Below are 23779 nucleotides of genomic sequence, written 5' to 3' on the forward strand. Positions count from 1 at the left end.
CAGTTGTCACATTTGAATGGGACAGTAGTAGAATCATATGTCTTGATGAACTGTCTGGTAAGAGATATTAAGAAACTATAGTGGTGTCATTTATGCTGAGCCAGTACACCCAACATGGGCGGCGAAAAGTTGGCTAGTATACTTCTCAACTGAGGGTCTTCATTGCAGAAGGGTAGTTGTAAGCCTTCTCTGTAGAATTTTTATCATGAGACGTATACCCACAAAGTTTTAAATACACAGAATGTCATTCGCGGCCCTTGCAAATACAATATTATTTTTCTTGTTTTGTTTTCTTCGATTAAGGTTGATCTTCGTGCCTCTATCTAAGAGTCTAGAATTTGCTATAGTGGATTCTATCTATACATATTAAAATAAAATCACAGGAGTGCTGAATGTTTTGCCTTTAAGAGGATCTCGTCACAGTAGATTTTTCTCATTTTATAAGTAATATAGAACAAGGAGAAACAAAATAATTGATGACGATGAATTGACTGCATATTTTATGTTTTTGAATGGGATATAGAGATTGTAATGTATAAAGCATGTATGATTTTTTATCATCAGTCACATGCCGGTCACTAATGCAACAAAATTAACGAGAGGTGTTGAGGAAGTTAAGGAAATTGCACAGAATGGGCAGAGCTCCTTGCTGTTCCAAAGATGAAGGTCTTAATCGTGGGGCATGGACTGTTGAAGAGGATTTGATTCTCACTAAATACATCTCAATTCATGGTGATGGTGGATGGAAATATCTCCCACAAAAAGCAGGTGAGTTAAAACATTTGCTCTCATTCATCATCTATTTAATAGAATTTCAGACACAATGTTTTGAATTTCAGCAACAGTGAGTCTCTTTTAAGTGCTTAGATGTCGGATGATTTTATCTCCAGCCTAAGTCTAGCAACTGGTTTATTCAATTGAATTTCAGATATACGCTTTAAACTCCAGTAAAGGTATGTCTCTTAATTGCTTAAATAGTGGGTAATTTTCCTTTTCCAGGCCTGAAACGGTGTGGGAAAAGCTGTAGATTACGCTGGTTGAACTACCTCCGTCCTGATATTAAGAGGGGAAACATATCAGCTGATGAAGAAGAGCTCATTATCAGAATGCATAAACTACTTGGCAACAGGTACTTTCATAATGTCTTGATTGAATAGTAACAGAATACGAATGATATCATGTATATTCTAACTGTGGCATTTTCCTTTGTTCTGTGTAGGTGGTCACTAATAGCAGGAAGACTGCCTGGTCGAACGGATAACGAAATCAAGAATTACTGGAACACCCAATTGGTAAAAAAGCTTGAAAGCAAAGAATTTAGTGCTCCCAGAACCAAGGAAATCTGTAGAAAGTCGAAATCTCCTTCTGCTTATTCAGAGGATCGCCGTGTATTACGAACTGTGGCAGTCAGGACTACTGCAGCGAGAATACCCAAGGACCCATACAAAGAGGGTGCCAACACTACTTCCGGACATCAAGAAAGAAAATTGCAGAGGGAGGTTTTGGACATTGTTGACAACCCTTCAGAATCAGGGTGCGAGTCTTTTGTTAATGAGATGATCTCGGTTAGCAACTTTGAGATTGTCAATTATAGTTCAGCTCAAAATACAATGGAATCTGAAAGCCCTCCGGTGGAAATACTTGGGCACCCTTATCCCATATTTTTGTCCAGATTAGTCGACAACCAGTTCTACAAGGCAAATGAAGTGAATACATGCAAGAGTACATTGTATTTGAACGAGATGTGTTCCCCTGACGACAACTTGCCATGGTCTCCGTACAATTTCTCGACAGGTTTGTTTATTAAAGATTAAAAATCGATTGCCTAGTAATGGAAATAAACAAATTTTCTTTCTCCAAACTACCTAGTGCAAATGAAGTGGACAATCTTAAAAAAAAAGTATTTGTTTATTTTGGTTGGAAGATTTTTACATCAAACTTATATAATGAAATGTTTGATGATATTGATACAGATGACTGGATAAATGAATTAGAATATTTAAAGATGTCAAGTCTATTTCAAGACTAGAAAAGTTGGGTGGAAAGAAGCAGCCACTTAGATTGTATGTAGTTTTAATAGAAGAGGCCCTCTTGGAATAGATATATTGGTCTTAATTGTATTGGTCTATCATACATGTACCTTAATTGTATTGGTCTATCATATATGTTCATTGTACATGCTCTTACTTAGGCTTGGAATAAAACCTTGGGTAGTATATTTTTACTTTTTGGAATTCATAAATAAAGTATTTTGTTTAAACTATGTGAGTTAGCTTAGTTTTGGTATTTCTGGATTGAGTGAGATGATAACAATATATGTATATATTATTGATCAAAGAAATAGTTTTAAGGGAGATTTAAAACTAGCACTTGCATTTCAATGAGGTGCAGTGATTATGCTGAAGATAGTGTTTGGGTAAGTAAAATAGAATTTGTAATGTAAATATAATTCAAATGAACAAACGAAACTTAATTTGACTTGACAAGTTGTGCAAAATGAGTTTTTTAGAACAAAATTATTTTAGAATTTGTAATGTAAATATAATTCAAATGAACAAACGAAACTTAATTTGACTTGACAAGTTGTGCAAAATGAGTTTTTTAGAACAAAACTATTTTTACACCGTATGAGAACAATTAAAAGTTCGATTACATGCTATTCATTTGTTGTTGAGAGTTGAGGTATCTTCTATACAGCTTGCACAGTTGCAAAAAAACGTACAAAATTTTGGTGTTGTTAACTCGAGGAACATTCTATGTTGTCCTACAAAGTCCTTTTGTTCATTTTGTTCCAAGATGTCAAACAAATGCTCCACTATAATTGAATTGAAGTCTATTGATAGGTAGCCTTTTTGTGCCATATTCAAGAACATGGTCATCCATATCACATTAATTAATAATTTTAATTTTAATGACAAATTTTCAAAATATTTGTTTTGGTTATTTTTTATGATAAATAATACATTTTTATACTTAATTATATCATATACAATTTAAAAAATATTATTTTATCATTAGAAAGTTCTTATTGAATTTAACATATTAAATAGTTTATACTTCATTACTCTTATAATAATATAAAATTTTAAAAATATTAATATAACAATAAAAAATAATATAAAACAATATGGGAATAACAATATATTAGTTACAGTGCAATAAAATTACAATCATAACATCATAAAATAATTTATTAATAATATTACAATTTATTATTAATTTATTATTAATATGCACTTTCTTCATTTGTTGTTTATAATTTGGGATCATTAAATTCATAACTACTTCTTCCTCAGCCATTTAGCAAAGAACTAGGCCAATCTAAAAATACATTAGGGACATCATTACTTCTATAAAATCATCTATGTGAGAGAGAGTTTTTAACATCGTAAGCCATCTCTAATACGAATGGTAAACACTTGTGACAAGAGCATCTACCTTATTTAAAACTGACAACTGCACCTGCACCATTTAGATCTTCTTGTGTGGGGTCCCAGTCTATCATAATATTAAATTAAATGGAAACAACATGTCGACTGAAAAAGACATTGACGTTGAGTGGGAACAACGTTGATTGACCCCATCGATCGATGCACTGACCCTCCAACCAAATGCTCTGAATCTAGTACATTTATACAGATGAGTAATAAATTTAACCTAGTTTTCTTGGAAAAATTAGCAATGCAGTAAAATTGCCACATGAGAAATGTGCCAACCAGTGGGAGGCTTCTCACAATACAATAGTCTATAGGCTAATAATAAAACTTGACTTGAGTAAAGTGAAAATTGTAAAAGAAGTGTTATGTAAATCTAATTATATGATGAAAGGAGATTAGTTTTTCTTAATTAAATTGGCAATTTTTTTTTGGGATAAATATATCAATTAAGAATCTAAAAGAAAATTATAATTTTTTTTTAAATAGTACAAACTATTGCTTAATTCTATATGATAAAATCCAAGGAGGTTTTTACAAATCTGTTATCTCGAAGAACAAAAAAAACCCATGAAACCAATAATATATAGAATCTTTAGTGAAAACAAAAGCATACTAAAATGATCAAATGAAATCATAATGAAGGAGCTAAGTAAACTACAAAGATTGAGTACAAGACAAAGATTCATAATTTGTAATATTCTAGTTGCAGTTAACATCAAAATCTCATTTGCCAAACTCTTGCGACAATATTCTATTATCTAGAAATATGAATAAAAGAGAGAGAATTCATGAAAATTAAAGAATTCTCTTCAAAAAAATGCCAACCGCCAAGAAGAGCAATGAGAACTTCAATTATTCAAAAGGGAGATCAAATTCATGGAATCCATTTCACATATTATCTTCCTCCAACTCATCTCACATGCTTTCTTTAGAGCCATAAAGATGGCTTAGGCATTCATCTGATTATTAGTCTTAATTTCAAAAAGTTAACCAAAGAAATATATTTCATCTAGCTCCACCAATTAGTGTTATACCTAGATTATCATGAGATGAAACATTAATGATCATTTTAAGAAAACCTAATGGAGAAAGAAAACATTTACCCACTTTATGCATCTCATTATAAGATTTTAACTTTTAGCCACCAAATTTTCTTTTATCAAGTAAAAATATTCTATTCGAGTAATTTTAGAACAATTATCTAATTATTTATTAATTAGGTCCTTTAAATTTTTTTTCACTTAAGCTAAACTTATGTGCTTTATTTTATCTAGGTATTATGCTTTTTTAGCCCAAGTTCACTTAGAGGCACTTCTAGTTAGCTTTTTTAGCTTGTAGTTGAGCTTAATTTAGCTCCTACTTTTCATTGCTTTAGTTCTTCTAATTTTAGGATTAGGGCATCTCTTACTTTCTATAAAGCAATTCATTCATTCGTTATAATTATACCTTTAATATTATTTTGTGGAATAATATATAATTCTCTAGTTGTTATAGATCACACAATCTTTGCTTGATCTCTTTTGTATGATAGGTTTTTTTCTTGCAAATGATTCTTGCCTCCTATGGTTGATCATCAACTTCTACATCTTGCACCAAACATTCCAAGTAAAACTTTGATAACTTGAAAAGATCCAACTACTTGTTTCCAACCAATTTTTTTAAAGATTAAAGACAAGACCAATACTTTAATCCACCAAAAGGAAAGAGAGAGAAAATATGGGGATGTCCCAAACTACCCAAAAAAATAGATAAAAAAGTAGCATGAACTAAATGCTGTCTATCGATATACTACCACTATCTTTAAAGATTCTCCAAAATTGATAACTAAAAGAAAGGATGAGTCACACAATTCTCATTAACCTTATAAATGATGCATTTGGAAGGACCTTAGAATCATGTTTTTTTATTGTGTCCTAGTTAGACATGTCCTTTGTGATAAAATGGTCATAGAAATTGTTGAGGCTAAAGTTGAACTCCAAAGAAGTATCCTGAAACTTATTAGTCCATCATAAAGTATAAAAGAAAGCTACAAGAAACATAGATTCAACCAATGAAGTAACATGAAATAAACAAAACAAACAAGATTATACCTTGCATGATTTACACCTCATTGTGTCCTAACTCCATTGTTCTTGGTTGCTGTTGATTTTGCTCTCAGACAAGCACTAGTAGCTTCCAAGATGAAATATGAAGAATGGACTGATAGTTAACCGATACTGTGATATGCAAACGATATTAACCTAACATGCTATGAAAATGATTTATGCTCAAAACTCTAAAAATGCTATTTGCTTCAAACTTAAACTCATGGATGCAAGATAAAGACTCCTAGAATGACTGTAAGATTATCTATTAGACTATTAGACTATTTGTTTTAATAAAATGGCTTAGGAGACCTCTATTTATAGATTTTTGAGTGCATAAGCTTAGGTGGCAGAGATCAATGATCATGATCAAATCTTGTAATTTTGTATGGCTATGACAAAGAGGTTGAGATGTGAGAGAGAAAGGTGGAAGATGTTCCTCCTACTCCTACAGGATGGAGGAAAATGTGGAAAGAGAAGGCAAGTGTCATTCATCTCACCTTGACTGAGGATGAATACTGAGAGAATATAGTGTTAGAATAACCGGTGGACAGCTAAGAAGGGGGGGGTGAATCAATTGTCAACAGATTATATTAATCAAACCACTTTATAACTTTTAACCGGAGCACATAAAGAACATAAACATTGAATATCAGAATAGCAGAAACAGATGTCGGTAAGCAATAAAACTTAAGAATGAAACAACAAATTAACACAATGCAACCATACCACATAACACCATGATTTGTACATGGAAAACCCGGTAAAGGGAAAAACCACGGTGGGAAGCCTACCCACAGTCAAATAATACTTTTGCAGAAAGTATGTGATACAATAAGGGGCCTGCACATGCAGGAAAGCACATTGCCTAGAGTGTACTGCTCATTACAAAGGAGTCTCACTAACTATAGAGAGGTTATAACCACCTCAATATAATTGGACAACAATCCAGAAGAATGAACTGCTAGTGATAGCATCTACCATGCCTGATTATAGTTCCAGTTAAGCTCAATATCGGAGGCCTTTGACCTCTTACATAGACCTAATTCGATCACCTATGATCGACCAAATCTCCTTCACATATGATTTTAAATTCCATGAGCATGACCATGATCTACAATGAGATCTTACATCAATTTATTCAAACCCTAAGGCCTAAACCAATTAGGTTGGCCACCTAAAAGATATTACAATAAGATCATTACATACATCCATATTACAATGATATGCCATGTCAGCTTTAGACCAAAACAACATTAACCAATCCATAAATCATCCTGGTAATGTGTAGAGAACACATTACATGATACTGGTCCATAACCTAGATAGGTACCAGACCTAATTTGGATCCACCACGCCAAAGCGATGTCTCCAATCAGTCGAGGCACGATCAAGGATCACCTTCTACATCCAGAATTCCATCTAGAAGCCGCACCAACACCACTTATGCATGTTGTCAAAGATTCTCAATAAAAGCTCTGCCAGTAAAACCTTAAACCCTTACCGATATAGGCTTACTAGAGTGTATGATAGCATCTGATCATCAGGTTAATACCAACTGACCAAAATTTAATCCATAAACATCAAACCAAACATATTCTATTGATCCAAACATGTCGATAGTATTCAACTGATAGTCCCTTCTGCCGGTAACACTAATTCTTCTACTGGTAACCAAAATCTGTCTATCGGTAACCAATCATAATAGCTAGTGTTGACATCAATGACAAAACATCAATGCAACACATAATCAATTCCTTCATATTGCCAACAATCTCCCCCTTTGGCATTGATGGCAACACTAGATGTGAAAAATAAAACATCTAAGTGCCAAGAAATGCCAAACTTTTCTCATAGAAGATATAACAATGAAAAACTGAAAAATCCTAGCAACTCCCCTGAGGAGTGCAGTCCAATCTGAAACTAATTTGAATCTCTCTCGCATATGACTTATTATGATATTATTTTTCACATATAACTCTCCCCCTTTGACATCAATGCCAAAGATATGACATAGATATCAAAATCTTGTGAATCTCAAAGCTGACTACTCCCCCTGAGTAGTAGCACCACTACATCAATCCAGAGCAAAGGATAAAGCTGATGATGCATACCGAACTGATGCTCTGCTCCATCAGTCAAGTTTCTTCCAGAGGGGTAGATACCCCTAACCTGTCTCACAAATATTCAAATAAGTCCTTAGACATTGGTTTAGTGAATATATCTGCAATCTGCTCTTTAGTGTTCACATAAACCAATTTGACTTCCTTTTCTTCCACCTTTTCCTTCAGAAAGTTATATTTTATTGAAATGTGCTTAGTATTAGAGTGAAATACTAGATTCTTAGATATGGCAATAGCTGCAGAGTTATCACAATAGATAACTACCAGTTCATTGCAATTTACCTTGATATCCTTCAACATTTGCTTCATCCACAAGACTTGAGTGCAATTAGTTGATGTTGCAACATATTCAACTTCTATAGTAGATAAAGAAATGCATGACTATTTTTTGTTGATCCATGAAACCAATTTCTTTCCAAGAAAGAAAGCTCCACTAGAAGTTCTCTTCATGTCATTAGTATCTCCTACGCAATCTGAATCTGTATATGCACATAAAGTGAAGTTATCATCTCTAGAATACCATAAGCCATATTTTGTTGTTCTTTGCAAATACCAGAATATCCTCTTTACTGCACATTCATGATTTTCTTTAGGATTACTTTGATATCTTGAAACAATACTTACTGCATTCATAATATCTGGTCTAGTCTGAGTTAGATATAACAAGCCACCAATCATAGATTTATACCTTATTGAATTTACCGCTGCAGATGTGTCTTTGATAGATAATTTCTCACTTGTCACCATAGGAGTACTTACCAGTTTAGAAATATCCATACCAAACTTCTTCAACAATTCCCTTAGATACTTTGTTTGATAGATAAAAATGCCTTTGTTAGTTTGAGTAATCTGCAAACCTAAGAAAAATCTCATCTCACCAATCATAGACATTTCAAATTCATTCTTCATATTCTTAGAGAATTCCATGCACAATTTATCTTCACCTCCAAAAATGATATCATCAATAAATACTTCAATAATCAGAATATCATCATCAGTGATCTTGTAATATAAATTACTGTCAGCACTACCTTTAGTAAAACAAAGCTTCAAAAGATATTTAACCAACCTTGCATACCAAGCTCTAGGAGCTTGTTTCAATCCATCTAATGCTTTCCTTAACCTACAAACCATATCTTTGTCATCTGTCAGTGAAAATCCATCAGGTTGCTCAATGTATACTTCTTCCTCAGGTTCACCATTCAAAAATACACATTTAACATCCATTTGATAGACCTTATAGTTCTTGTATGTTGCATAGGCAAGAAATAGTCTAACAGCTTCAATTCTAGCTACTGGTGCGAGTGTCTCACCATAATCAATTCCTTCCATTTGAGAATATCCTTTACAAACCAGTCTAGCCTTGTTTCTTACAACTTGACCGTCCTCATTTAGTTTATTTCTAAAAACCCATTTAGTTCCAATAACATTCTTAGTTTTAGGCCGAAGAACTAAAGTCCAAGTCTTATTCTTCTCTATCTAATCTAATTCATCTTCCATAGCCTTTAACCAATGTTTATCTTTACAAGCTTCAATAACATATGCTGGTTCAATTTGAGAAATAAGACATATCTCTTCATTTCCCAGTCTTCTTCTTGTCATAAATCCCTTGTTCTTATCTCCAATGATTTGATCTTTAGAATGATTTATTCTTACATACCTTGGTGTCTTCTGAACTTCAGGTTCACTGTTCTGATCATCAGTCACAGTTGAATTTTTTGATTTTACCGATGTAACTCTCTCAGTGTCTTGTATCAGTTGAGGCATTTCCAGATCAGTTATGATCATTTCCACTGTCATTTCTCTGTCATATGATATAAATTAATCTTTGTATTTCTCATCCACTTTCACATTTGCACTCTCCACAATTTTCTACAATCTTTTGTTATAACATCTATATGCTTTTCTCTAAATTGAATATCCAAGAAATATCCCTTCATCACATCTAGGATCAAACTTCCCAATTGAATCATCCCTTTTTAAATAACATTTACTTCCAAAAATTCTAAAATATTTAATAGTAGGTGTATGTCCAAACCATAATTCATAAGGAGTCTTACCTGTTTCACCTTTGATATGAACTCTGTTGAATGTGTAGACTGATGTATTCACTACTTCTCTCTAGTAGATGTGAGGCAATTTGGCTTCCATCATCATGGTTCTTGCTGCATCCAAAATGGTTCTATTCTTCCTTTCCACTACCCCATTCTGCTAAGAAGTCTGGGGTGCAGATAACTGTCTCCTAATTCCATTTATCTCACAAAAACTTTTCTCCCTTAGAAAAGTCACCCACATCATTCTAGAATAATCATCAATTATTAGCATGAAGTACCTATCACCTTGAAAGCTTTTGGTCCTTGCTGGACCACATAAGTCAGTATGAATCAAATCAACCAAATGATTAGATTTATCATGTATGCTCTTAAAAGAAGTTCTAACTTGCTTTCCCAATTAACATTCCTTACATACCGGATTATGAGGCTTTATAATCTTATATATATCTCTATCTGCCTTTGTTGAATTGATCTTAACCATATAATCAAAATTAAAATGAAACAACCTCTTATGTCATAACCAACTCTCATCAATATGAGCAATCAAACATGTCTTATTACCAGTGTTCAAGTGAAAGATATTACCTCCAGTCTAAGTACCGGTTGCAATCTCCCAACCAGTTCTATTAATGATTTTGCATTTTCTATCTTTGAACTGAAGTTGGAATCCCTTATCCACCAATTGACCAACACTTAAAAGATTATTCTTTAAACCTTCCACATAATATACATTATCAGTATTATGCTTTCCATCTAGAGAAATAATACCTCTACCTTTGATCATACATGCTTTGTCATCCCCAAATCTGACTTGATCACCATTGTATTCTTGTAGGGACATAAATTTTCTTTTATCTCTAGTCATATGATGTGAGCATCCACTATCAATTACCCATTCATCCTTGTCTTCAACTTTTGCTGCCAGGGTCTTTTCTTCATTCTTGATAGCCGATTCCAGTTCATCTTCCTTTCAAGCATAGAACACCCATTCCTTTCCATTGTCGGATCTACTAGCAGAGTCTCCTGTCGGTTCATCCTCTGAGTCATCACTTACTCCTTCCTCATCTGCTATGTAGCATAGTTTATTTTTCTTGAATCTATATTTGTTTTGATTAGGCTTAAATGATTTCTTAACTCTTTCTTCAAATCTTGCATTCCTTTCAGGACATCTAGATGCAAAATGACCAATCTTATTACATGCAAAACATTTAAAAGGTTCTTTTCCTTCATACTTACTTCCTATCAGTCCTTTAGGTACTCTTCTAGCAAATAAGGCTTCAAGTTGCTCAAATTATTCATCCTCTTTCCTCATATCTTCCAATTCTTTTGCATGTAGGGCTTTCCAATCACTTTTGCTGATAGATGATGATGCATGAAAAGAAGGTTCAGACTTTCCAGCTCCAGAGGGTCCAAATTCTTCAAGCTCAAAAGCAGATAATTTCCCAATTAGAATGTCTCTGTTAACTGAAGTGTTTGCCATTGTTCTCAATTCATTAATTACAGTAGCCTTCATCTTGTAAGCCGATGGTAGGGCTCTCAAAAATTTAGAAACTATTTCACCTTCACTCAGAGATCCTCCACAACATTGAATTCCCATGACAATCTCATTTATTCTTTCCATAAATGTAGTAATTCTTTCATTATCTTCCATCTTCAAGTTCTCATATCTTACCTAGTAACCATCAAGTTTAGCAATTTTGACAGTAGGTTCACCTTCATTCAAAGTTTGCAATTTATCCCACATAACCTTTGTAGATGTTTTATCAGTCAATCCCATGATTTGTTGATCAGTGAGTGCACATAGGAGGGTTTCTCTAGCTCTGCAATCATTTTCAATATTTTTGTCCAAGTCTGCAAGAGCAGGATTGCCAGATGCCGGATGATAAGGTGTATATCCTTTCTCAGTAGTTTCCCAAATATCCTTTCCAAGACATCTAAGATGAGTCTCCATTCGGATTTTCCATATCCCATAGTTTGTTCCATCAAGCTTAGGGAGTTCTCTTATGAAAATAGTTGCTGGTGGATTTGAAGTATTAGTTGTCATAGGATCTACCTCAAGCGGTTAAGCTTCTGCAAAAGAGGACCAAAGCTTTGATACCAATTGTTAGAATAAACAGTGGACAACTAAGAGGGGGGGTGAATCAGTTGTCAACAAATTATATTAATCAAACCACTTTATAACCTTTAATTGAAATAGTAGAAACAGATACTGGTAAGCAATAAAACTTACGAATGAATGAGAGAATTAACATAATGCAACCATACCACATAACACCATGATTTGTACATGGAAAACCTAGTAAATAGAAAAACCACGGTGGGAAGGCTACCCAAAGTTAGATAATACTTCTACAAAAAGTATGTGATACAATACGAGGCCTGCACATGCAGGAAGGCACACTACCTAGAGCGTACTACTCATTACAAAGGAGTCTCACTGACTACAGAGAGGTTATAACCACCTCAATATAATTGGACAACAATCCAGAAGAATGAACTGCTAGTGATAGCATCTACCATGCCTGATTATGATCCCAGTTAATCTCAATACTAGAGGCCTTTGACCTCTTATATAAACTCAATTTGATCACCTATGATCAACCAAATCTCCTTCGCATATGATTTTTCATTCCATGACCACGACCATGATCTACAATGAGATCTTACATCAATTTATACAAACCCTAAGGCCTAAACCAATTAGGTTGGCCACCTAAAAGATATTATAATAAGATCATTACATACATCCATATTACAATGATATGCCATGTTGGCTTTAGACCAAAACGACATTAACCAATCCATAAATCACCTTGGTAACGTGTAGAGAACATGTTACATGATACCGGTCCATAACCTAGATAGGTATCGGACCTAATTTGGGTCCACCATGCCAAAGCAATGTCTCCAATTAGTCGAGGCACGATCAAGGATCACCTTTTGCATCTTTATTTCCATCTAGAAGTCGCACCAACACCACTTATGCATCCTATCAAAGATTCTGAGTAAAAGCTCTGCTGGTAAAACTTTAAACCCTTACCAGTATAGGATTACTAGAGTGTATGATAGCTTCCGATCATGAAGTTAATACCAATTGACCAAACATACTCCAGAAACATCAAACCAAACATATTCCATTGATCCAAACATGTCGATAGTATCCAACTGATAGTCCCTTCTGCCAGTAACACTAGTTCTTCTACCAGCAAACAAAATCTGTCTGCCAGTTACCAATCATAACAGCTAGTGTTGACATCAATGAAAAAACATCAATGCAACACATAATCAATTCCTTCATATTGCCAACATATAGGATAGTTGGAGAAGATTTAGGGATAAGGGGACAAGTGGACTCAACTTCCTCCAAAGATGTAGGAAGGTTGAAGGGAATATAGGGAGGTTGAGGAATGTGTGTACATACACACTATTTGGAGAATGAAGTGAATGTTGAAGATAATGATATATTAATAGCTTTATCCACATTATGGATGAGTTGGCAAAGAAGAAGTGATGTGGAGATGAGGGTGAGTTGGAAAAGGGAGATTAAATAATTAAGAAATTATTTAATTAAGAAGACTATAGGAAAGTGGATAGAAGAATAATCATTAAATATTAGATATTTAATTGATTAGAAGAAAGACTAAATGAATTAATCAATAAAATATTTTAATTAATTAATAGAAGAATGAATTAAATAAATTAATCTTTTCAAATTAACTATTTAATAGAAGAATAATTATTAAATAAATATAAAACATTTATTTAATTGCTCATAGCCAATTTTATGTGTATACATTTTGCCTTTCTTTAAAATAATGTTGAGACAACATTGTTTGAAAGATTAAATCAAGTCTTGATAATGTGCCTAACGAAGATAAAAATCCTAATTGTGTGCCCCGTCAGGAGATGGATCGTGAAATTGTTGAAAAAATTGGATTGAATGATTGTGAAAATAGTCCTCTCAATTAAATTCATTTTTGAAAAAGAAATAAAATTGCCCCACTTGAAACATTAATTACCCCTTTCAAAATAAAAAGGGTATTAATAAAATTAACCTAAGTTAATTTTATCCTCTTTTGCATTCTTGTTAGCTTTTGGGAGAGAAAAAAATTGGTGTTGAGTTGGAAAAATGGTGATCCCATTCGAGAGCCATCGATTGGAGCATGTGCGACAATACCATAGACCTACTGAGGACGACCCACTGGTGAGTGGTCTATCCTGATCTTTTTTTGAACTTTCCGTATGATTTTCTGTGATTTATGCATGATTTTGGGCATTTTGAATTTTTTTCCAATTTCCGCACTTAGATTTAGCATTTTTGCACTTTAGATTAGCACATCAATTAGGTAGGTTAACGTATTTGCAAGTTTAGCGCATATGCCCTGTTTGGTCTCGCATTTGCTAGGAATGTTAGTGCAAATGCTTGTTTAGTGCATATTGTTAGGATTCCCGCAGATACTGAGAGGGGGGGTGAATCAGTATCTAACCGGTGAATTGATTTTCTTAACTTAAAACATGTAGAGCATATTATAACAGTGTACCGGTATGCAAGAAATAATGCAATAAACAAAATTAAAAGCATCCACATGAAAAACACACCATAACACAATGTTTTAACGAGGAAACCCGGTGTGGGAAAAACCTCGGTGGGATTTGTGATCCACAATATTCACTTACTGGCCAATAAGAGAATATTACTTACAAGAGGGGCCTGCACATGCCGGAAGGCCAACTACCTAGAGCTCACTGCTCAATGGGAAGTCTCACTGACTTACAATGATGGATTATATAAATCCAGTATCTTGTACTGCTTTAGAATAGCATCTATAATGCCAGATCCAGTACCGGTTTCTACTATGCTTCTTACATAAACCTTTAACCTATAATTCACATAATAGGTCTGCCTTATTTCACCTAATATATTCCACTATCTTTCTTTCAAATGTTTTACAATGACCTCTCTTATATAAGATTCATTTTACAATGATGCCAAGTTGGCTTACAAAGATTTTACAATAATAAACAAAATATAATATAACAAAAATCATGTCGGCCTCTGTGCTGGTATGCTTCCTTTCTCTGTTGGTGCCGGTGGTATGAGTGTCGATGTAGAGTCTGATCTTGCTAGTGCCGGTGTAATGCCTTGCCAGTGCCATAGGATTGTAAGGTTGCCATCAATGACAAAACCTTCAATCACCTACAATGTCTCATTGGAGTGTGCATATGCCAACAATCTCCCCCTTTGGCATTGATGGCAACACTCATGAGAAAATTCAAAAGTGTATCCAAAACTTGTAATCCAAAAATGTTTCCAAAAATATGTTGCCAAAAATATAAGAACTCCCCCTGAGTAGATAAGTCTTTTGCCGGTTATTTTCTCATACTATTGCTCCCCCTTTGGCATCAATGACAAAGGTTTTCAAGGTGTCAGTAGATTTGTAGTCTCAACCTTGTAACTAGGTGGTTACAATTTGAAAAAGATTTGCCAAAATCAAGTTTATACTTTCCATAAACTTCTTGTTGTCCTTTATTGTTGTCTCTGTTCTTTGAACTGTACCGGTGAGGTGTTGTATATGCTCTGTCGGTGTTCTCTATCCCCGTACCAGTGCCTCAGATATTTCCTTCCGTAGTGATGCTAGATAGTCCAATCTTGGACTCAGTCTTAGTCTCAAATTATTTTCCTTATTTACTATTCTCTCCTTTTCTCTTTCTAACTTAAGTAACTCTTCCTCAAAACTTGTTATCCTTAATTCAAAAACTAATAATGTATCATGTGAGTTAACAAAATTATCAGCAAGTTTATTTATTTCATCCTGTACCTTGCTCATTTTCTTATCTATTTCTATTGTCAAAAAGTTTGTCTTGCAAGTATCTTTGTACAGAGTTTTAAATTCCTTCAATAAGTTACATAGTTTCGGTAGAAGTGTGTCAAATTCCCTAGTACACTTCTTTATCTAATCTTCAAAGAATTTTTCGTTTTCAATTTCTAACTTGACCTTCAATGCCTCTTCCTTTATTTGCTCAATAGTCACTGTGTTCTCAGTGATGTATTTACACAAAGTGTGAAGTTGGCTTAAAGAATCCTTATTGTCCATGTTACAGTTAGGAGCTATCATCTTCAAAATTGGGATTGTGTCATCTATAGCTTTATAAGCCTGTGAACTACAATCTGTTATCCTTTTGATGGAGTCCAAAAGTACTTTAGTTACATTTGTTGATTTGTAACCTACTGAGGAGGAACCAACAGTATTAATTCCGCCAGTGGGGGAAGTAACCAAGCTTGTAGTGACCCCTGGTAGGTTAGTCTGTGTTTCCATTTCCTTAAGAAATGGTTTTTGATCTTCTCCTATGATAGTTTGATTATTTTCTTCATCCTAACCTTTAGTGCTTGAAAATAGTCATGAATATTCTTTTCTTTGTTTTCACCCATATTGTTGAATAGGTCTGTTAACTGTTTTCCTATCGGTATGTCAAATCCAAGGTTCTTATTGCCTATATCGGGAACCTGTTGCTATTCCGGAGCCTATTGCTTTGCTTGTGTCTCTGTTTGTTGCTCTGTTTCAGTCTCAGTCTGAGTCTCTACCTGTTGCTCTGTGTTATCAACTTCAACTTTTCCTTCAGTATTGTCAATGCTGTCAATTGTTGGTGGCTCACTAGCCATATCTATCTTGTCGGTTATTTTCTCATACTACTACTTAGTTCCCATAGATACTGAGAGGGGGGGGGTGAATCAGTATCTAACCGGTGAATTGAATTTCTTAACTTAAAACATGTAGAACATATTATAACAGTGTACTGGTATGCAAGAAATAATGCAATAAATAGAATTACAAGAATCCACATGAAAAACACACCATAACACAATGTTTTAACGAGGAAACCCAGTGTGGGAAAAACCTCGGTGGGATTTTTTGATCCACAATATTCACTTACTAGCCAATAAGAGAATATTGCTTACAAGAGGGGCCTGCACATGCAAGAAGGCCAACTACCTAGAGCTCAGTGCTCAATGGGAAGTCTCACTGACTTACAATGATGGATTATATAAATCCAGTATCTTGTACTACTTTAGAATAGCATCTATAATGCCACATCCAGTACCAGTTTCTACTCTGCTTCTTACATAAACCCTTAACCTATAATTCGCATAATAGGTCTACCTTATTTCGCCTAATATATTCCACTATCTTTCTTTCAAATGTTCTACAATGATCTCTCTTATATAAGAGTCATTTTACAATGATGCCAAGTCAGTTACAAATATTTTACAATAATAAACAAAATATAATATAACAAAAATCCTGTCGGCCTCTGTGCCGGTATGCTTCCTTTCTCTGCCGGTGCCGGTGGTCTGAGTGTCGGTGTAGAGTCTGATCTTGCTAGTGCTGGTGTAATGCCTTGCTAGTGCCATAGGATTGTAAGGTTTCCATCAATGACAAAACCTTCAATCATCTACAATGTCTCATTAGAGTGTGCATATGCCAACACATATGTCTAATGGGTTTGCGCATTTGACTAATTTTTTAGCATATTTTAATGATTTAGTGATTTTGTGTGTTAGTTTCATGCAAATGTTTGATTGATTAGTGCTTTTACTTGTTTCAGTAGTTGTGTTGAATAGAATGATGCTTTTGTTTGATATGATCATGCATTTACTTAAAATTGAATTTGTTTGATTTTAACAATGTTAAAATTCAATTGTATGAAATTTGATTAGATGATTGATGTGTAATTGGATAGATTGATAGACGATTGATGTTTGATAGAGGATTTGATAAATTTTGATCGATGGGACAAATGAATGATTTGATTGATAAGATAGTTGATTGATTGATTGGTAGAAAACCATGATTGATAGCTCTAAGAGGTCGATTCAGTCTCTGTTGAAGAGCTTAATAGATTTGATTGAACACATTGATTGATTGTGTGATTGATCATTTGATTGATAGCTTGATTTCTTGGTAGAAAATATTTGATTGATTATCGATGTGATTGATCGTATTGAGATGTTTATTTGATAGATTAGTGATCTCTTAGATTTTATAGATAGATGATTGATAGAGGATAAATTCTCTTGTTTAAACAAGAGAAACTTGATGTTCTCTAGTGTCAGGAAAAATTCCTGGCCATGCACCATTTACTTCTAGAGTTGACACAGGCTGAGATTAGACATATAGATGCATGTGGATTGTGTCACCTCCTGTATATGCCTGACATTACGCATAACAGGGGGTTATTGATTGCATTCGCTCAGATATGGCATAGAGAGCATAACAAGTTTCACCTACCCACTGGTGAGATTAGTGTGACACTCGAGGATGTCTACCAAATCTTACACATCCCTGTGACTGATGAGTTAGTCCAGTATGATTACCAAGATCTTAGAGGGATAGAGGCTTTCATATCCATGTTTGTAGATGACAACATTGATGGAGGAGATATTAGATGGGAGGACATGATTATGCACTATGAGACCCTCCCAGTAATTCTTGCAAGCTTGATTGGTAGATTCATTTGTCCTAATAGGAGATCTCAAAGTTTTATTGTTGGTTGGGGTGGGATCTTGCTGAGCATGATGTAACATCAAACTCATTATGCATGGGGTGTGTGTATGCTTGCACACTTATATCATGATCTACATCAGGTTGTCTATGATGAGAGCGCTAGTTTGTCAACTGGATGCACACTTCTACAGGTCTGGTGCTGGGAGCACATTTCTATTACCCGACCTATTCAAGATAGAGTTCGTGGTGAGAGCCAACCATATGTATATTTGTATAGAGGTATCATTACTCAGCCAAAGCTGGGTAAGATGGAGTATTGGCGATGGGTTTTAGACTCCATGGATATTGTGATTTGGAGACCATATATTGATTCTAAGCCTTGGATGGAGGATGCTTAGACTTTGTCATTAATTTTGCAAAGTAGGTATTTGATTGGTCATACGTATATTATTGAGTGACAGTTCTTTGGTCGCATTTTGAGACAGTTCAGGATTTTTCAGAACATGCCTTCTGGTGTCGCCATGTATGCACGATGATACAAGGATAGGCGAGATTGGGGCCCTTCTTTATCTTTTGAGATAGCACATGTGGAGTTTTTGGTTGTTTTGATTGTATCTTATGATTTGAAATTACACATTTTGGATGTCAGGATTATAGAAGATTATGCTTAGTATATGCTTGAAAACCTTTTTCCTCACATTACAGGTCTAATAGACCCTCCTCCCAACTTAGGAGATGAGGGGGATGCCTGAGATGATCTTGTAGTTTGACAGCGAAGATGCAGACGAGAGTTGAGAGTTGCACGAGAGGTTGGGGGAGATGGGGGAGATGAGGGTGGAGATGGGAGAGGAGGGAGATGAGGATGGAGGGGAGGCCAGGTGAGAATCCGAGGAGGACCTTTTGCATAGGTTGGTAGGGTTGGGAGACTGCTTCCCAAGGCAGGCAGGTTTGATAGGGTAGGAGGAGTACTTCCTCCAGCAGGCAGAGATACATGGCAGATTGGTTGGGATATAGGCAGAGGAAAGCTTAGAGCAATGAGAGGATTACCCTCTCTAGGAATAGACAAAGGTAGAGGATTGGACAATGTTCGAAGGAGAGATATTGATTTTGGTTAGATTCATCCAGATCCAAAGATTATTGTAGCTCAGGGTAGTTGGGATGCGGAGGATTCAGAGGATCAGGTGCTTCTCATTCAATGACAGATCATGAGAGCTACTCAGGTGGAGAATTCGACAGGTAGAGAGGGAGGTGGGAATGAGGGCATGGAGGATGTGCCATAGAAGGAGACCATAGATGACTTCAGAGAATAGATAGAGAATCTTAGGGCACAAGTATAGGCACTCATTGTTGAGAGGGATAGAGCCGTGAGGAGACAACAAGATACACAGGCTTTCCTTGATCATATTCAGTAGGTTACATCTGGCACTCTCTCACATAATACTATTATAGCACTCTATCAGGCTGGGAAGAAGACAACGTACTGGCATTGATGATATGAGGATCTATTTTCAGAGAGCCAGAGATTTGGGAGCTATTCGACTACCCTTGTATTTGACAGGATGGATACTAGCAGTGGTGCGGTTATGGGACCTCTTTAGAGGAGTAGAGATTGAGGAGGAGGACCATCTAGAGGATTATCTCACCCACATCCATAGAGATGGACAAAGTTAGGTGGGAGTGGTATAGGGAATCCTTGATTTGATCTTATCTTCTATTTGTATCATTGAGACATTTGTACTTTATTGATTATAGTGATATCATTGTATACTTGGACTTTTTTGTTGTTTTATGATGATATGAAGACATGGACCCTATATGATGCTAATGATTCATCATTTATTATGCATGCTACTTAATATCATGATGACTTATATACATTGATTACATGGATGATGTTATGATGATCTTTGTTCATGGATGATATGATGATGGTCATTCCTTTCCTTTATATTTCATGATGTTCTTTTGATGATATGATGATGATTTATGTAATGTAATGTGATTTTATTTACCTATATGAAAATGATTACAAAAAATGTTTATATATGAAAATGGATGTTATTATGAATATTCATATGATGATATGATGATGAATTGAAATGCATTTGATTTTTGACTTGATAATCATGGATGCAAATGTTTATAATGATATGCTTGATGAGACTCATGTGATGGATACCTATTATGACGTATATGCATATGTTAATGAGATTATATTTTGATTCTTATAAATGAGATGTTTTTGATTAATGAAAAAGCAAGTTTTGAAGGGACCCCGAAACCCTTTACAAGCTTAAAATAGCAAAGCAATGAGAAACAAAACAAAAGGAAAAAAAACTAGCATAAAACTGAGAAAAACCAGCAAAAGCCCCTGAAAGCCAGTAGGCCATCCAGGAATCAGATTTTATCCAGGGCTTTAGCTAGGGTGCTGCTTATTTCTTGCAGCTCTTTGATGTCATTTGTTAGTTTCCTTCTCAGAATTGACTTTTTGTTTCCTCAATATCCTTGGGAGTCGTATCCTCCATCAAATTGCTATTGTCCTTGCTAGGGTGATCACTAGGAATGGGGCTTTCTTGACCAGGCTCGAAATCTCCACTTTCTTCCTCGTTGCCCAGTTCCTCTTCCTTCCAGTTGTCTTCTCCGTTAGAGTCATCCTTCTCCATACCACTGCTTTCCTTGACAATGTCCTCAGTTTCCAGCTCGGGGGAGCTTTTCCTTTTTTTGCTGGATGACGCCTTCTCTTTGCTAGTATCTCCCTCTTCCATCCTCCTTTTACTAGGGGAGGCAGAAATCCACTTATTTTCTTGCGGAGCGAGGGTTTTGCAATGCTCATAGATGAGCAGTAGGAGCCCACAGTGGAGAATCGGGCTAGAAGGGTTCGTCATGTGCTTGTTCAGGGACCTGGCGAGGGATCGAAAAAGGTAGTAGGGCAAAGACACTTTTTTGTCGTGTCTGAAATGGTTTAGGAGCATGAAGTGGTAAGTGTGGGCCCTGGAGTAGCGGCCTTCAACTGTAATATACTCCATGATAGCATTCAGGACCCAACCCCACAACTTCTTGATGTTAGCGGCATCATAGTAGCCCCCAGTAGCCTTGCCAATTTTGGCCCGCTCTTTCTCTTTGTGCGAGAACAAGGACACAACATTGTTGGAGACCTTGAGGTCTTGAAAGAAGTTGAGGCCGGAGTGGGGCATACCAGTTATAGTAGAAATAAGCCCAGCATCTAGTTTAAATTTAACTCCGTAAAGCTTAAAAGAACCATTAGACCAGTGTTCAGAAATTTTGGAAATAGCGAGGTTGACCCTACCTTTGTCGTAGTCCTCAAGCTTTTCTATGAAGCTAGTGAGATGGCCCTTCTCCAGCTTTTCCTAGACTTTAGGCATAGCTTTCTAGGTCGACGTGTTGTCAGGTTCTTCGCATCTAAGATCTCCTCCCATTTTCGGATGCAGGGTGTCGACTTTGTTTCTTTGCAAATTAAGAATTTATTTCCCTTTGCAATTCAAATTATTGCCCTGAATAACCCACAAAGCGTGTGGCAAATTTTTGGAAATAGTGGGAGATCTGCTGCGGTGCCAGGTAATGATGGTCTTACCAGCGTGGCGTGAGTGGTACCTTTTACTTGTCATGATTTAATTTTCCTTCTCTCCCCCTATAACAATCCTTTTTGAGGATCTCTTTAATGTTTGAGTTGAGGTCCTCCTCGTGCCAAATCATTTGAACATCAAAGTTAACTCCTTCATTCGCTAAACAATCGACAACACTATTTTGCTCTCTATAGGCATGTTGAATAATAATTTCTTTGAAACTGGCAATAATCTCTCTAGCTTTCATGATGATATTCTCAATGGACCAAGCAGGCTCCAATTCCCCTTTTAAGCACTTAATGATGTTAAGAGAGTCCCCCTCAAGCCAAATTTTATCATGATTGAGATTTTTGGCTATGATTAAAGTATGCAGGGCAGCAGAGGCTTCAGCAAAATGGCTAGATTGATTTCCCAGAGGACCGACAACCGCCTTAAGGCAGCTTCCAGCAAAATTCCTAATTATGCCCCCATATCCAGCTTTACCTAGATTTCCTTTAGAGGCCCCATCGAAGTTGGCCTTAATCCATCCCTATGGGGGGAAACACCATACAAGGCCTTCTCTACCTTTCTCCTTGCTAGTAGTGGTGGTGGAAAGGTTCCATCTGTCTTTGAAATCCTCTTTTGCAGCAGTTCCCTAATCAGTACCATAGAGGCATTCAAAAATACTCCTATAAATCTTGTCAGCAACTACTTCAGGAGTAGCCCATTTATCTCTGAAAATCCTGTTGTTTCATTCTTTCCAAATATTCCAGATGACAATTGGCAAAGTAAGTTTCCAAATCTCCACAATTTTAGGATTAGAGTTGGGACAATGCCATTGGAGCCAAGTATCACCGAGAGAATTTGGGAAGACCCGGCTCAGGTTCCACCTGGTTAGGATGATTTTCCATATGTCATGGCTAAAGGAGCACTGATTGAGAATGTGGCAAGCTGTCTCTTCTTCCCTACATCAAAGAGTACACATATTAGGAAAAATGATACCTCTTTTATGAAGATTATCCAGGGTTAAAATTTTATTTTGGATGAAGATCCAAAAGAAGATGTTGATTTTGGGAACTAAATTCTTATTCCAAACTTTGGCCTAGATGGGGGTGGCTTCCTCTGAAACATTATGAATGGCAACAGTAGAGGAAACAGAGTATTTCCCATCCATAGTTTTCCCCCATATTAAAATGTCCTCTTTGTTGTCTGTAGGGATTTTAGCAGAAAGAGCAATCTGAAGGAGCTTGAGATCCAGACTTTGCTGGCTAAAGTTAATCCAGTTCCCGTTGATCCAGTAATCTCTAACCATTTCTCCATACCTACATTTGAAGTTGTCTTTCCAATCTTTGATGATAGGGATTTCCTCAAGAGGTTTATCCAGGATCCATCTGTCTTCCCAAAATCTAATTTTCCTCCCATTCCCAAGGATCCAGGTTCTGCCAGCAGCTGCCCAGCCTTTAGCAGATTGCACTGCATTCCAAATCGCAGATCAATTAACAAAGAAAGAATTGTCAAAGAATTCCTCCTCAAAGGGTTGCATATAGATGTATTTGTTTTTCCAAATAGAGTTCCATTCTCTTTCCTCTCCTTTGAGTCTCCAGATTTGTTTGGCTAGTAAAGCTTTATTCATGGAGCTAATACTTCTTAAGCCCAGCCCACCTAAGGCCTTAGGGGTGCAAATGTTATTCCAGGCTATAAGGGGGATTCTATTTTTTGCTTCCACTCCCAACCAGAGGAACTTTTTTTGGATTCTTTCAATAGCTTTTGCAAACTTAGAGGGGATTTTGAACAAGCTAAGAGGATACACTGGAAGATTTTGGAGAGTGGCTTTGAGCAGAGTAACTTTACCAGCCTGACTAAGGACAACCCCTTTCCATCCAGCAAGTTTCAAGTTGAGTCTATCAATTAACTTATTCCAGAAGGAATCCTCAGGTGTGAGATAGAGAGGAAGCCCCAAATAGGTTGAAGGAAACTTAGAAATGTTACAACCAAGAATCCTACCAATTCTAAT

At 35.8% G+C, this 23779-nt stretch overlaps 1 protein-coding gene across 1 annotated transcript; it reads left to right on the plus strand.

The window, feature by feature from the left end:
* The first annotated feature begins 582 nt into the window (after window positions 1–582).
* On the plus strand, window positions 583–2261 carry LOC131037317 (transcription factor MYB1). Its single transcript, XM_057969417.2, has 4 exons — window positions 583–768; window positions 1000–1129; window positions 1220–1794; window positions 1974–2261. Exons 1-4 carry the CDS (start codon window positions 633–635, stop codon window positions 2027–2029), a joined length of 897 nt encoding a protein of 298 aa, XP_057825400.2. The 5' UTR covers window positions 583–632; the 3' UTR covers window positions 2030–2261.
* Window positions 2262–23779: the final 21518 nt, after the last annotated feature.

This window comes from Cryptomeria japonica, chromosome 3 (genome assembly GCF_030272615.1).
Source record: "Cryptomeria japonica chromosome 3, Sugi_1.0, whole genome shotgun sequence".
Taxonomy (NCBI): domain Eukaryota; kingdom Viridiplantae; phylum Streptophyta; class Pinopsida; order Cupressales; family Cupressaceae; genus Cryptomeria; species Cryptomeria japonica.

Excerpts from the sequence above, each read along its gene's own strand:
- LOC131037317 (XM_057969417.2), top strand. The coding sequence starts at position 633 with ATGGGCAGAGCTCCTTGCTGTTCCAAAGATGAAGGTCTTAATCGTGGG. Across the intron at positions 1,130-1,219 it reads CATAAACTACTTGGCAACAG|GTGGTCACTAATAGCAGGAA; the intron begins GTACTTTCATAA and ends TGTTCTGTGTAG. Across the intron at positions 1,795-1,973 it reads TCCGTACAATTTCTCGACAG|ATGACTGGATAAATGAATTA; the intron begins GTTTGTTTATTA and ends ATATTGATACAG.